Genomic DNA, 16,366 nt, shown 5'->3' with positions numbered 1-16,366 from the left:
CAGGCAGGTGGTAAGGTGCAAGGGCTCCCGGACTGCGAGAGGGTGCAGGCCGGCTGAGGGACCTCCCTTCTCAGTGCATGAATTTCATGCACTGGCCCTCTAGTACATTAATATTAATTTGAATAACTATCCAAAGTCATTTTGTCATTATCTGTCTATAAGCCAGAATTTTTTTATCTTCTCATGTGAAAAGGGCTCCAGAACTTTTATATATTAGTCATTCTTATTTATGACAATTGCATGGAGTGCTGTGTAATTAATTAAAATGAAAATTGTAGGTATAATAACTATACCTTGAGAAACACATCTTTATAGAGTTAGTTGAATTGCCACAAAATAAGGGAGTAGCTCAAGCCACATGGTTTGAGATTGTTTATTAGTTCTTGTAAGTTGTCATTATTTAAATTAGAAGCAATAATCTCATTTAATTATCACAGTGAAATATTATGAAAATGGTATAATGAATAACAATATTCAATATTAATATCTCTTGTGTAACTGCTTAGATATAAAATTAGATATTTTAAAAATTGAATTGTAATAAAATATTTCAAAATGCAAGTTGGTAACACCAAAATCATTTTTAGAATAGAATAGGTTGAGTAGAAATTTTGACTGTCTCCAAATATTAAGTTGAAACTATTCTTGCAATTACTGGAGTATGTCTAGACTTATTGTGCTTCATCTATCACTTGTGAAGTTATTTGGGTTTACTCTTCTCATTTGTTTTCTGTGGAATCAGAGTTTATTTTATTTCACATTAATATGAATGATACCTACTACTTTATTTTACCACAATATAAATTTACTCAAAACATTTTAGATTTTGTAGATTTATAAAAAAGAACAAGAGGAGAAGACAGATACCACTTAAACCTTCAATAGTCAACTTTCAAGTATTTGCTGAGTAGATAGTGTTTATTGCCTTCTGCCTTCTAATATCTACAGTAGCTGGCTTCTTGTGTATCAGTTAGATCATGACTTCAGAAATATTGCCTGATCTTGGGAATACTAAATAGTGGAAAATCAAAAAAGTAGCAGGAAACTCTTTAATAGGCTGTCACTATTTGTCTACATATGTTAGTGACCTTGGTGTGCAGTGAGTTTTGGTCAACCTTTCTGGACCGTCTAACCTGACATCCCAAACAGAATATGATGAAAGGCACCTCAATGCAAATTGTTCTGTTGATTAAAAGGTAAAATGATAGGTTTGTAAAAAGCTTGAGGTCTAGAAAGACAATGATTAATTTACCCATTACGTTCCCAATCTTACAATTTCATTTTTAATAGTCTGAAAGCATTTTCCAGAAAACCTAAGAGTAGAAGTATAAGAGGATTTACTTTGTTATATTTTCTTCAAAATTTATACTCTATTTACATTTGTTTTCTATTGCTAGATAACAAGTTATCACAATGGTAGTAGCTTAAAATCACATAAATTTATTAACTTTTAGTTCCCGTGGGTCAGAATTCCAGGAACGTGTTTACTGGATCCTCGGGTTTGGGTTGTAGTAGGCAGAAATCAAGGTGTTTGCCAGAGCAAAAATGTCATCTGAGCCTTACAGTCTAGCTCACTGGTTATTGGCAGGATTTAGTTCCTTGCAGCCATAGGTCTGAAGTTCCCATTTTCTTGCTGGCTGTCAGCTTGGGTATGCTCTCAGCTCATCAATGCTATTAGGTCAGTGATTTTCTAAAAATATATTTTTATTGATTTCAGGGTGTATGGGAGAGGGAGGGAGAGATAGAAACATCAGTGATGAGAGAGAATTATTGATCGGCTGCCACCTACATGCCCCCTCCTGGGAATTGAGCCCACAACCCAGGCATATGCCTTGACCAGGAATTGAACTTTGACCTCCTGGTTCATAGGTCAACACTCACCCATCGAGCCACACCAGCCGGGCTGGGTCAGTGATTTTGAATCTCTTTCCAGTCAGCTGCAAAAGTCTTCTATAACATAACCTAATCAAGTGAGTGACTATTTCTTGATATTTACAGGTTCTACCTATACACAGGGCTGTTATACCACCAAGCAGGAATCTTGGGGGCCATCGCAGAATTTTGCCTACCACAATAACTGGCCATCAGTTATTCACACACCCATACACATACACAAGCAAAATATTCCTACAGTTTTCAGCGTTCTCCTCCTATTAAAGAATCAGCTCAAAGTCCAAAATCTTACCTAAATCATCTAAATTAGGTTTGTTTCATCTATCTGTGAATCGATAAAACTAAAGAGACTGTTTGGGATAGGCATGGGATAACTGTTTAAGACATCTGGTTCAAAATGGGGAAGGGAAGATTTAAAAGTAAAAAGTAGAATCACACCCAGTTGGTGTGACTCGGTTTGAGCATTGACCCAGGAACCAAGAGGTCACTGGTTCGATTCCTGTCAGGTTGTGGGTGTAGGGGGTGCGCAGGAGGCAGCCAATCAATGATGTTTCTCTCATCGATGTTTCTATCTCTCTATCCCTCTCCCTTCCGCTCTCTCTCTCTCTAAAAAAAAAAAAAAAAAAAAAAAAAAAAAAAGGTGGAGTCATTGGTCCATTTTGAAATCCAGGTTGGCAGACTCCAGCTGGAGTTTTTAATTAGAAATAATTCTTCGTAACTCTTGACTCTGCCATCTGAGTCTTGGTTCTACCTCTTGAACCCTTTTTCCTTTTTCAAGGAAGGTGGCACATGTTTGGTGATGAATAGTTTAATCAGCCTTCTTGCCAGAAGAATTTGGGAGTATTAAACAGCCTCTTTTCGTTTTATATTCTTTCTGTTTACTTTTAGCACAAGTTGGAAATGTTTATTCTGAAACAATTTCCTCAAGAACTCTGAGTTTTGCAGGGATTCACTGCCTTAATCAAAAGCTACACCTACAGATTTTTTCAAGATAATATTTTTTTCTGGTTCCTTTGTCTTTAACAGCTCTTTCCTCAATTTACCTCTCTCCTCTTGCATTTCCCTATAAGAAGCAAGAGGAAACCAGGTTTCACCTTTAACACTTCACTTGGAAATCTCCTTAGCTATATATCCAGCTTTGTCACTTCTAACTTCTGTTTTCCGTGCCACCATGCATTCAGCCACTATATAGCAAAGATTTCCCTTCACATTCTTTTTTTTTGTAAATATATTTTTATTGATTTCAGAGAAGAAGGGAGAGGAAGAGAGAGCTAGAAACATCAAAAAAAAGGAAGGAAGGAAGGAAGGAAGGAAGGAAGGAAGGAAGGAAGGAAGGAAGGAAGGAAGGAAGGAAGGAAGGAAGGACAATGATGAGAACCATTGATGGGCTGCCTCCTACACACCACCTACTGGAGATTGAGCCCACAACCCGGACCTGGAACCCTTCAATCTGCAGGCCAACACTCTATCCATTGAGTCATACCGGCTAGGGCTCTCCCTTCACTTTCTAATGACATGTCCCTCACTTCTTCTCAGCCCTCAGCAGCTGTGTGTCTCTGTTATGCTTCTTAAAACTTTTTCCAGCTTTTGCTTTCTATCTTTCCAAATTCATTCTCACATTTTAAGTTATTGTTACTGTAGCATTCCACTTTCAGTTACCAAAATCTGTACTAATTTTCTATTGCTGTGTGTCAAATTACCACAAATTTACTGGTTTAAAGCAACACAAATTTATTATCTCACACTTCTTTTAAAAACAAAACAAAACTTTATTGTTGAGGTTTTCACAGATGTCCCTCTTTTTTCTCCCCATTGCCTCCCTCCACCTGGGTCCCACCCCATCCCAGGCCTCCGCCACCCTATTGTCCATGTCCATGGGTAATGCATACATGCATATAAGATCTTTGTTTAATCTCTTCCTGCCCCCCACCTCCCTTCGTCTGAGAATCGTCGGTCTGTTCCATTTCCATGCCTCTGATTCTATTTTATGCACCAGTTTATTCTGTTCATTAGATTTCTTATTTGTTTATTTTGATTTTTTTATTGAATTGTTGATAGATATGTATTTGTTGCCATTTTGTTGTTCATATTTTTTATCTTTTTCTTCTTCCTCTTCTTAAAGAATACCCTTCAGCATTTCATATAATACTGGTTTGGCAGTGATGAACTCCTTTAGCTTTTTCTTGTATGTGAAGCTCTTTATCTGACCATCAATTCTAAATGATAGCTTTGCTGGATAATCTTGGTTGTAGGTCCTTGCTATTCATTCATCACTTTGAATATTTCTTGCCACTCCCTTCTGGCCTGCATAGTTTCTGTTGAGAAATCAGCTGACAGTTGTATGGGCATTCCCTTGTAGGTAACTAATTGCTTTTCTCATGCAGCTTTTAAGATTCTCTTTATCTTTAGCCCTTGGCATTTTAAATATGATGTGTCTTGGTGTGGTCCTCTTTGGGGTCCTCTTGTTTGGGGTTCTGTGTGCTTCCTGGACTTATAAGTCTGTTTCTTTCACCAGGTAGGGGAAGTTTTCTGTAATTGTTTCTTCAAATAGGGTTTCAATATCTTGCTCTCTCTTCTTCTGGCACCCTCATAATTCAGATGTTGGTACGCTTGAAGTTGTCCCAGAGGCTTCTTGTACTGTCTTCGTATTTTTGGATTCTTTTTTCTTTTTGCTCTTCTGGTGTTTTTTGCTTCCTCATTTCTAATTGTTGATTTGATTCTTGGGATCCTCTAGTCCAAGCATGTCAAACTCAAAGGCTAACATGGGCCAAATAAATGAGGCATGTGGCCCAGGAGTTTGACATGCTTGCTGTAGTCTATTGTTGAATCCCTATATATTATTCTTTATTTCAGTCAGTGTATGCTTAATTTCTGACTGGTCCTTTTCCATTTTTTTTTTTTTTTTTGGCATTCTCACTAATATCCTTGAAAGTCTCACTAAGTCCCTTGGAGGTTTCTAGAAGATTATTGAGTAACCTTATAACTGTGATTTTGAACTCTATATCCAGTAGTTTGCTTACTTCCATTTCTTTCATTTGTGACATGTTTCTTTGTCTCCACATTTTGGCTAATTTCATATGTTTGTTTCTATGTAGAGCTGCTATGCCTTCTTGAGTTGATAGAGTGGCCTTGTGTAGTAGGTGTTCTATAGGGCCCAGTGGCTCAGCCTCCCCAATCACCTGAGATGGACACTCTAGGTACACCCCTTTGTGGGCTGTGTGCACAGTCTTATTTTAGTTGAGATTTGATTGCTATTGGTGTCACTGGAAGGAATTGACCTCCAGGCCAATTGGCTGTGAGGACCAGCTGTGACTACAGTGGGAGAGCTGCTGTGCAGGAGACACCCTTATTGAGCAGGACTTGCTTCAGTGGGGCTTTGGTTCTCACTGCATCTGCCCCTTGAGTGTGTCGCTTATGGATGTGTAGAGTTGTAATCTGGTATGGTCTGACACTGACCACTGGTACACTGGCTCTTGGTTCTCCAGGGAGGTGCAAAGTCATCCACTGCCAGGGACCACCCAGCCGGAGCTCCAGAGAGATCTGCAGGTTCCTCCTCTTTGTATCGGGTTTGGAAGTGCCCAGACGAGACCCACCTGTGAAGCAAGGCAGGCTGGTGCTGGTCTGGGTCTTGGGCCTTTTATTGATAGGTTTGGAACTCCCTGACCCAGCTGCAGCTTGTTGAGAGAGTTTAACCTGAGCAAGGACAGGCCATTCATATGCAAAAGCTGCTTCAGGTGGCTTGGGTGGGGCTGCAAATTGGATGAGGCGGGGTCTCAGGGAATCACCAGGGTGGAGCAAACAGAAATGGCTGCCGAGTTCCTGCCCCGATGCCAGACAATCCAGTTCCTCCTCATATTTGTCTGCATCCCCCAGAGCCTTGCCTGGCTCTGGAGCTCAGAGGAAGGGGGAACTTGTAAGTTCAGTTTGTGGTGCTGGCCTTTTAAGAGGAGCAACTGGGTCTCCAGCAGCCTCTGTGTCACTGAGCCCCAATCTGCACTGGTTTTTACAGCCTGTAGTTCTTACTGCCTGTAGGGACTTCTTTTCCCAGGTCTGGGACCCTGGGCTGGGCATCTGGTGTGGGGCTGGGACCCCTTGCTCCTCTCGGCGGCCTCCCCAGAGGCAGTCTCCCTCCCGATTAAAAAAGTGGCACACATGGTTGCAGGACCAGCCTGTTCTTCACTTCTGTACCTCTACCAGTCTCTGTGTGCTTTCTTCTTTACTTCTCTAGTTGTAGGACTTCCATTCAGCCAGCTTTCTGGCGGTTCTGGATGATGGTTGTTCTGTATTTTAATTGTAATTTTGATGTGGTTGTGGGAGGCAGTGGGTACAGGTGTTTGTCTACGCCACCATGTTGGTCTCTTCTATCTCACACTTCTTTTTGCTCAGAAGTCTGGGTTCAAATTAGATGGTTCCTCTTTTCAGGATCTCACCAGACTGAACTCAAGGTATCATCTGTGACTGATATTATCTGAGCCAAGCTCATTGGTTGTTGGTAGAATTCAATCTCTTATGGTTGTAGGACCATTTTCTTTCTGATTGTTGGCTGGAGTACACAGTCCACTCCTAGGGGCCACCCTCAGGTCCTTGCCATGTGTCCTTCTACTTGGGCGACATGGAAGGAATCTTGAGAGCAATCTCAGAATTATGTCTGTCACACTAATTGTTTACTACAATATGAAGGACAAATATGAATTTTTTTTGCTTAGTCTTTTGTGCTTTATACATATTTGTTTCCTTTAATGCATGCCCACTTTGAGATATTTTAAGAGTCTATATTTCTTGAGGAGGACAAGCAAGTTTCCTAATATTAATCTTAAGAAAAATCAGTGGATGTAGAGGAGGGGTTGCTATAGAAAGACAATTCTCAAAACCAAAATTCTACCATCACATTGTTTTGTAGGTACTTCCCAGTCGGTGAGGAGAAATACAGCAATTGTGAAATTCGAAATTTTTGCTTTATTTCTCAGTTTAATGATACGAAGAGGGACTGAAGAATTCCAGAGTTTTTCTCTTCTGGTTTTTTGAAGCTGTCCTTTGAAAGCAGGAAGCAAGCATATATGATTTCTATTGAGATAAGTAGTTGAAATGAGCCAGAGACCCAGAAAGGCAATTTAGACTTGTGATTGTTTTAGTTTCTTTTCTCTCACTGGGAAAGTACAATGGAAAAGTTGACAAATACGCATGGCTCCAACTTCAATAAAAATATTTAGACACATTCTGTTTTCTACCTTGAGCAACATCCAATTAAAACACTGAGTTTTCTTTTTTTTCTCCTTAAAATTCCAATTCTTTATTAGTCTTTCCTAACTATATTAAGCAATAATGTTGTTTTTTTTCTCTACTACCTGTTCTATACCTACCCTTAATGGAAAGAAATAGCAATGTATTTATTTTATTAGAGAAATTAGCTTTAGTCTTTTAGAGTTCTAATTATTGCTACTTTTAGTGCTTTTATTATTGCTACTTTGTATATATCTGTCTTTTTGTTGATCATTCTGGATCAAAGTTAATAGGTAGAAATAACTTCACATTATTTAAGTTTTCCAGGAATTATTGTAGTTATCATTTTATCTTTAAATGCTTTTAGGAAATTAGAAATTGAAAGAAAAACAAGAGATTGCTATCTTGAGTAATGGATTTTTAAAACATGATTGTGTCATCAATGCACAAATTCTAACTTTATAAGCATAAGTTACATGGCATCTTAGATATGCTTTGACTTGTTTGTCAAAGGAGAGAAGATCTTAGACCTTAGCCATGGATTTTGGTTTCTTTAGTTTTACAGAATTTTTTTTAATGAAAAAGTTAACTTTTAGAAAACAAATTAAAAAACAATTAAAACAAACAAAACCTATGTATTACTTGAAGTTGGGACTTGGTTTCTTCTGACAATTAAAAAAAATCCAGGCATGTTCATGGGACAAAGAAAAGGAGTGCTTTATCTGGCTCTGGTCTGTTTTGGTTTTTATTTTCTCTTTTTAACAGTTTCATTGGGGCATAGTTGACATACACTGTACATATTTAAAGTGTACAATGTAATACATTTTGCCATATGTATGCAATGTGAAACCATTATCACAATTAAGATAATGAACATATTCACCATCCATATTTTTTTATGCATCAATAATAGTGGTTTCTTTTGTTTATTTTATTGCTTGGTATCCATTATGGGAATATACTAAAATCTATCCATTCACTTGTTGATAGACATTTGCGTGTTTCTAGTTTTTGGCTGTTACAAATAAAGCTGCTATGAACATTTGTGTATAAGTCTTTATGGCTATGTGCTTTAATTTCTTTTGGGAAATACCTTGAAGTCAAAACCCTAGCTCATATTATAAGCTTATATTTAACTTTTAAGAACCTCTTTAAACATTTTACCAGAGAGTATCAGTTTACATTCCAACTAGCAATGTATGAGAGTTTTAGGTCCTCCACATCCTTGTCAACACTTCTTATGGTCAGTCTTTTTCATTTTAGCCATTCTAATAGCAATATAGTTGTGTCTCATTATTTTAATTTTAATTTTTTAAAAATATTTTTAACGATTTCAGAGAGAACGTTAGAGGGAGAGAGAGAGAGAAACATTAATGATGAGAGAGAATCATTGATTGGCTGCCTCCTGCACGCCCCTTACTGGGGATCGAGCCCGTAACCTGGGCATGTGCCTTTGATTGTAATTGAACCCGGGATCCTTCAGTCCACAGGCCTCAGGCTCTAAACACTGAGCTAAACTGGCTAGGGCAAATGTCTCATTTTATTAATTAACAGTATTTAATTTGGAATGACAAGGCTAATCTGTTATTCTAACTGACCTTATTCTCTTAAACATTTATAAACAGCTAAAATACCAAATATGTAGAGATTCTTTAACTTAAAAAAATACTAATATGTATGTTTGCTTCTAGTAAACTTTTATAAACTTCATTGTGAATCATCCTGGGTAAAAGATGCTTACGATTTGGGGGGTTGCCTTCTCAACTCACTATGGTTTCTCACTGCTCAGTAAGAAATCCTTAGCCAGGGTGGTGAGTGGATCTTTGCTCAAAGTTAGTGGCCACACAAGAGCTCTATTTTACAGTAGCTTTGTTCTTGAAACAGTGTACTTTTATAGCCCTATTTCCGTAGAATCAATTTAAATTTTCCTAATTCATTAGTTTATTTCTGGACAGATTGTTATATCACTTGATTGGATTCAGTTAATCTGTTTACTATTTCATTCTGTTAAAATCACTTCTGTGCTAACTGTGAGTGCCACAAATCCTTCAGGATTAAAATGACATCTGTTAGAATCCCTTTGTGGCTTTGTCTAACTGTGGGCACAGTTTTAAGGTCATCACATTAATACCTCTGTTAATAAAAAACATAATAGTGGTTCTGGTTATGTAGTATAAATATTTTTTTCTTATTTGAAAGTCCATATACTGTCTAGTTATCATGCAGCCCACAACTTTCAAGGAAACAAAAATGAATGCTATGGTTATATTTATTGTAAAGCAGGATCATTTTGATAGTAAAATATGACAGTCATTTATCTGTACCCCAAGTTATTTATTACTGTATCTAAAAGAAACAATTGAAATAATGGACTTAAGAATTGTCTTCAAGCTATATTTTTCTTCACTTTTTTTTTTATCCCTTTCCCATTTCTGTATTTCTTTCATTCCTTTGTCTTCTCTTTTATTTGGCAATAATGATCTAGAGAGTTACAATAAAGGTAAATAAAAATAACGGAGAGATGCTAATGGTAGACAATTGCCAAAGATAGTGATTTATAAGGTATAGTTTTGTTGTTAGAAAGCTGCTCTAACATTACATTAAATCTTGAGATTAAGTGTTCACAGGGTGTGGCAGTTTTTAAAAAATCTTAAACATATTTTCTAGCATAGCTGTAAATTAAAAATATCAAATCTAGAGCATACAATGGAGTAAAGACAGCCTCTTCAATAAAAGGTGTTGGGAAAATTGGACAGGTAGGTGCAAAAAAATGAAACTACACCATCAACTTATACCATACACAAAAATAAACTAAAAAATGGATAAAAGACTTAAATGTAAGTCATGAAACCATAAAAATCCTAGAAGCAAAATCTCAGACATCTCAGATAGCAATATGTTTGCTGATAAATTACGCAGGGCAAGAGAAACAGGAGAAAATAAACAAATGGGACTACATCAAAATAAAAACCTTCACAGTAAAAGAAACCATCAACAAAATGAGAATGGAGCCCACTATATGGGAGAACATATTTGCTAATGATATATCTGATAAAGGGTTAATATCCAAAATATATAAGGAACTCATACAACTTAACAAAAGGAAGACAAACAATCCAGTGGAAAAGTGGGCAAAGGACCTAAATAGATATTTCTCCAAAGTGGGCATACAGATGACCAAGAGATATATGAAAAAATTCCTCTCTGAAAGCAATTTAAAAAAAAATAAAGAAGAAGGGAGAGAGAGATAGAAACATCAATGATGAGAGAGAATCATTGACTGGCTGCCTCCTTCATGCGCCATACTGGGAATCGAGCCCCCAACCTGGGCATGTACCCTGACTGGGAATCGAACTGTGACTTCCTGGTTCATAGGTCGATGCTCAACCACTGAGCCATGCCAGCCTCTCAACCCTTCCTCTCTGAAATCAATAAAAATATATTTAAAAAAATAAATGAGTGGATAAAAAAACTGTGATACAGTGACACCACGGACTACTATGCAGCGGTGAAAAAGGATCTCTTACCCTTTGAGACAGCTTGGAGGGATCTGGAGAGTATTATGCTAAGTGAAATAAGCCAGTCAGAGAAAGACAAGTATCACATGATCTTGCTCATATGTGGAATCTAGTGAACAAAATAAACTGATGAACAAAATAGATCCAGAGACATAGAAGCATGGAACAGACTGATGAAAGTCAGAGATGGGGGTGTGGTGGAGAGAGATTAATCAAAGAATTTATATGCATACTAGAGGCCCAGTGCACTGATTCGTGCATCAGTGGGATCCCTTGGCCTGGCCTGTGCCCTCTTGCAATCTGGGACCCCTCAGGGGATGTCGGACTGCCAATTTTGGCCCGACCCCCGCAGGCCAGGCCAAGGGACCCCACCAATGCATGAATCTGTGCACTGGACCTCTACTATGCATATAAGATCTTTGGTTAATCTCTTCCCACCCTTCCCTCTGAGATTCATCAGTCTGTTTCATGTTTCCATGCCTGTGTGTTGAGCCTCTGCCCACTGGTGGTCAGTGCATGTCATAGCTACCAGTCAAATGGTTGCTTAGGCTTTTATATATATAGATATGCATAACCCATGGACACAGACAATAGTGTCATGAAGGCCTGGGGGGAGGGGGATGTGTGAGTTGGGAGGGGCCAGTGGCAAAAAGAAATATGGGTATATGTAATACTTTCAACAATAAAGATAAATTTTAAAATATATACATCAAATTTACTGTTGGCTAGATGACATTATTATTATTTTTTAATCTTTTTTTTTAAAAATATATTTTATTGATTTTTCACAGAGAGGAAGGGAGAGGGAGAGAGAGCTAGAAACATCGATGAGAGAGAGACATCGACCAGCTGCCTCCCGCACACCCCCCACCGGGGGATGTGCCTGCAACCAATGTACATGCCCTTGACCGGAATTGAACCTGGGACCCTCCAGTCCGCAGACGGACGCTCTATCCACTGAGCCAAACCGGTTTCGGCACTAGATGACATTGTACAAAAGCAAATGTTCCTTCTATATTTCAGAATTCTAACAAGTTCCAATCAGAGATGCATAGATCCTTCACTGAATAGACAAAAAAAATTATAAATAGAAATTAACAGAGGATTAATAAAACATAATTAAGACCTGATTGAATCAAGCAATGAAAAATTGTGTTAAAAAGTTATTTTTATTTTTTCATTTCCTTTTTTATAGGAAATAAAAACTGATTTCTTTAAATATAAATTTCTTCCCCCCATTCTTCTCCCTCTCTCCCCATTCTCCTTATAGTGGTACTCAGGGAAACTTGAGTGATATCCTGAGTAGGATTTTTTTAAACAGCTTTATTGAAATATAATTCAAGTACCATACAATTCACCCTTCTAAAAATGCACCTTCTGTAGTTTTTAGTGTAAGCAAAGAGCTGTAAAACAATATAAAGTTTGGGGACCTTTTTAATATGTGGATAGGATGTCGTAGCTCCAGGCTGGCCCTCTTCTTGCTCCTCCCTCCCCCACTACTAATGGAAGAGTAGTTTTCTCTCAATAAAGCATGCTACCTCACTCTGACTCTAGCGTGTCCCCTCTCCTCCCCACTGGCTGCTGCTTCAGAGTGATAGCCAAAGCCTTTAGATCCCTAAAGTATCAGGCACCAGTCTGTGCCCTCCCCTTCCACACCCTCCCTCCAACCCCCCACTCTAGGGACCAGGCACTCCAATGTGTCCCATTGAGCTTCTTTCACTGGCTTGATGTGAAAAAATGAAACTTTTCCCACACCCCTCTTCCTGTGGAGAAACATGAAAATCAGCACAAGTCTCTTCAAAGAGATCCTTAGGCAGTTTCCTCTCTACTCTTTATGCCTGTGTGTTAGCTTTAGAGCTATCTAACTGGTTCTCGGACATATCACTGTGGAAATTTGCAACAGGATAGTCTTTTTTCACAAGTTATGTTACTATCTGATTGCTAATAGTATCTGGATGCCTCTATTAAAAATTCCAATTTAATGTAGTGTTTTATTTAGAAGACAGCTCAGAATATCTCTTAGAAAGTAATCAGTTTCTGTTTTTTCCCTTTAATAAATTGAATTTAAACATTTGTCCTTTTTTGTCATATGATGAAGTACATGAAAAGCCTAGAGAGAGAAAAAAGCAAAAAAAAAAAAAAAAAAAAAGCCTAGGGAATTTTTGGTGATTTAATCTGAATAAATAATCGTACTTCTTATACAGGCTAAATAAAAACTATTTTGGCTTTTTAAAGTAGTATTGTCCCCTCCTCCCCTTTTTTTAATCCTCACCTGAGGATATGTTTTATTATTATTACTAGAGGCCCAGTGCACAAAATTCATGCACTCGGGGGAGGAGGGGTCCCTCAGCTCGGCCTGCACCCTCTCGCAGTCCGGGAGCCCTCAGGGGCTGTCTGACTGCCGGTGTAGGCCGAGGAGTGGGCCTATGCTGGCAGTCGGACATTCTTAGCGCTGCCAAGAGCCTGGCTTCTAGCTGAGCGGGGGATGGGGAGCACCGCTCAACCAGAAGACAGGCTCGAAGCCTTAGCACTGTCCCCGCCCTCCACCCACTAAATGGGGGGGGGGGCGGGAATCAGAGGCAGGGCCGGCTGGGGGAGGAGCTGTGGGAGGTTGAGACGCTGCAGTTGCGCCCCTCCCGTCTCTGTGGAGGCGCTGGGTCTGCACCACCCCCTTTCCTGCCACCTCTGCGGAAGCGGGGCGGGCGCGCCGGGACCACCATGGCTGGCCTGGTGGCACAGGCTCGCTAACCCCGCTGCCCACTGGTCCTTCCAGAAGGTCATTCGGCCATCCGGTCTAACTGGCATATTAGCTCTTTGTTATATAGGATTATTTATTTATTTATTTATTTATTTATTTATTTATTATTTAGAGAGAGAGAGGTGAAACATCGATGTAAGAGAGAAGCATTGATCAGTTGCCTCCCATATGTGCCCCACCCTGGGAATCAAACCAGAAACCAAGGAATGTGCCCTAAACAGGAATCAAAACCGCAACCTTTTGGTGTACAGGACGACACTCCAACCAACCTAGCCACCTGGCCAGGGCTTATATCTTCCCTTTTAACTACCACATTGTACATTTAAGTAGACACCCCTCAAGGTAGACTCTAAGCATAAAATGCTGTAGTATACATTTGAAAAGGAAAGTAACAGGACAAGGCTGGCCTCATTTTGTTGCTGGAGTTGCTTTTTTCATTCTGAGTTAAACTATCATAAATGTAAATTAAAAGAAGCTATTAGCTTTTTTTGTTAGCCTTTTATAGGTTAATTTTAAAATTTAACAAAAGATATATTACAGAAAATAAGTATTTAACGTTTTTCACTCCCTTTAGCTTCATAGCTTCTTTTCCCAACCCATCTGCTTCTGCCTACCGTAATATATACATTGCCATTATGCATGAATTGGTTTGGTCTGGGTAGAAATTTTAGTAATCACTGTAAAGAGCAATTTTCTTTCAAGAAGTATCAATTCAGGAAAATCTATATAGGAAGTTTTGACTAGCTGCATTTCTCCTTCCAAAAGGAAAATAGGATTATTGAGACCCACGAAAACCTTAAATGCTATCAATAGATCACCTACTTAATTGAATGCCACTGAAAAAATTGACCCTACAAAAATGTTATCACAAAGGCACCTTTCCAAACTTTTATGGAGTCTTAGATTATGATGCTTATAGGCATAACCTCTTTCCTTGTCATAGTCCCCAGATCATTATTATTAATATTGTTATTATTCCTATGTCACAAATGGGAAACTGAGGTTTAAAGGTGAAATTATTTTCCCAAGGGCAAATGGTAAGTTGGCAGTGTGGGTGAGGAAGAAACTTTACTCTTTACGGTTCTTCCTATTAGTCTAATAATTAAATATATATGAGACAGATTAAAGAGAGAAAATAAACAAATTTAATTACATATGTATGTATGGGAACCTCACGTACATGAGAGAGTCAGATACCCCACAAACACAAGAGGTTCAGAGACAGTTCAAAGGAGGTATAATATGACATTCTGAACTAAGGTTGAGGTAAGGCAACTTGGGGCTGCAGAGGGGAAGAAGGTCATTTAAGGATGAAAAGTAGAGCAGATGTTCAGTAATTAGATGTTTGCCTTCTCGTCGAGATAGGGGGAAAAAAAGTAATCTCTAGTAATAACTCCTTTAATGGGCAAGGCCCCAAATTTAAATTCTTTGAGGAGAGATTTAAGTTTCTCACGAGCCTGCAGGGTCTCAATTTGCCATCAACTCAAAATAATTCACATGCCAAAGTGGCACACTTTGGGGAGGTCTATTCTGAACCTCCTCAGCAGCAAAGCTGGGTCTAGAAATAGTTAAGTCCATTCAGTGTACAATTTATAGTTATAGTATACTAGAGGCCCAGTGCATGGATACATGTGCTGGTGGGTCTCTCGGCCTGTCCTGCGGGGATGGAGCCGAAACCCGCCCGGTGCACGGATTCATCCAGGGTGTCCAGCCTGACTCGCCCAGTCCCGATGGGGGCCGATGGGAGCTGATGGGGGCCGATGGGGGCCGGCTGGCCAGCCGGGCAGGGACCAGGGGAGGTACTCCAGGGCGTGTCCGGCCCATCTTGTCCAGTCCCGATAGGCCGGACCCCAGCAGCAAACCAACCTACCGGTCGGATCGTCTGCTCCCTGGTGGTCAGTGCACGTTGTAGTGACTGGTCGAACAGTTGAATGAATGGTGGGACACTTAGGACATTAGCTTTTATTATATAGGACTAGCGTTCCCGTTGCAGGAAAAATCCTGCAATAGGATTTCCTGCTGCACTCTACCCCGCCTCTGCTCCGCCCTTGTCACCCACCCCGCCTTCTCTGCCAGCCCGCCTGCGTTTCCCTTCGCCCCGGCCCTGACTTCGCTCCTCCCTTCTCCTCCCGCCCCCCTTCCTGGCTTGCTTGCTTCTTCGAAGCTTTACTCCCTTCTGCAGCTCTTGGCTTCTTTCGACGCTGTCTTGATATGCAAATTAGCAGCCATCTTTGTTGGGGTAATTTGCATACTCGTCCTGATTGGCTGGTGGGCGTGGCTTGGCTGGTGGGCGTGGCTTAGGTGTAGCGAAGGTGCGGTCAATTTGCATATTTGTCTATTATTAGATTAGATTATAGTATACATGTTGGAAATATAGAAATCAGTCAATGAATGGAAGACACATATTCCATCTTATTCACAACTTCTCCCACTATGGCTGTAGGGTCTCCTCTCTACTCCTCCTACCCTTTTTACCTGGATGGGTAGGTAAATGGTCTGAAAGGTCTTCAATTCAGTCTGGCTGCTTTGGTTTAATCATCTGCACTTTGGCCTCCTGGGACCCTGCGGTCTCTCCATCTCCCATGAAATACTAGTCAGCACCACTATTCTCTACTTCTGTCTCTGAGGTTGACTCTATTGTATTAGGGCAAGTAGTTGTTTTGATGTTTTTTTCCCCCTTCAATACCTTTACCCTCTGTGAGTCTAAGTGTAAGATTATATTTAGATTGAAAGCCATATTGAAAAATTAGGTAGACAGGGACCTCATAGATGACAACTTTCGCTCCTGCAAGTGCAGTAATGTTGTTGATGTGTAGACCATCTGTTACCTTTGTTTCCTAGGTAATATGCACGTGTCACTAGCTGAGGCCCTGGAGGTTCGGGGTGGACCCCTTCAGGAGGAAGAAATATGGGCTGTATTAAATCAAAGTGCTGAAAGTCTTCAAGAATTATTCAGGAAAGGTAGGTCTTTTTTTTC

At 39.7% G+C, this 16,366-nt stretch overlaps 1 protein-coding gene across 1 annotated transcript in view; it reads left to right on the top strand.

The window, feature by feature from the left end:
- The window catches only part of PTPN13 (protein tyrosine phosphatase non-receptor type 13), a 207,278-nt gene that overhangs the window by 26,591 nt on the left and 164,321 nt on the right, over positions 1 to 16,366 (top strand). Inside the window, exon 2 of the mRNA XM_054727633.1 lies at positions 16,231 to 16,350. Coding sequence (XP_054583608.1) covers positions 16,236 to 16,350 — 115 coding nt within the window. The 5' untranslated portion in view covers positions 16,231 to 16,235. The remainder of the gene's footprint in view (positions 1 to 16,230; positions 16,351 to 16,366) is intronic.

This window comes from Eptesicus fuscus, chromosome 2 (assembly GCF_027574615.1).
Source record: "Eptesicus fuscus isolate TK198812 chromosome 2, DD_ASM_mEF_20220401, whole genome shotgun sequence".
Classification (NCBI taxonomy): domain Eukaryota; kingdom Metazoa; phylum Chordata; class Mammalia; order Chiroptera; family Vespertilionidae; genus Eptesicus; species Eptesicus fuscus.
Note: the sequence above shows the minus strand (reverse complement) of the source record. Positions and strands in the feature narration are given on the sequence as shown.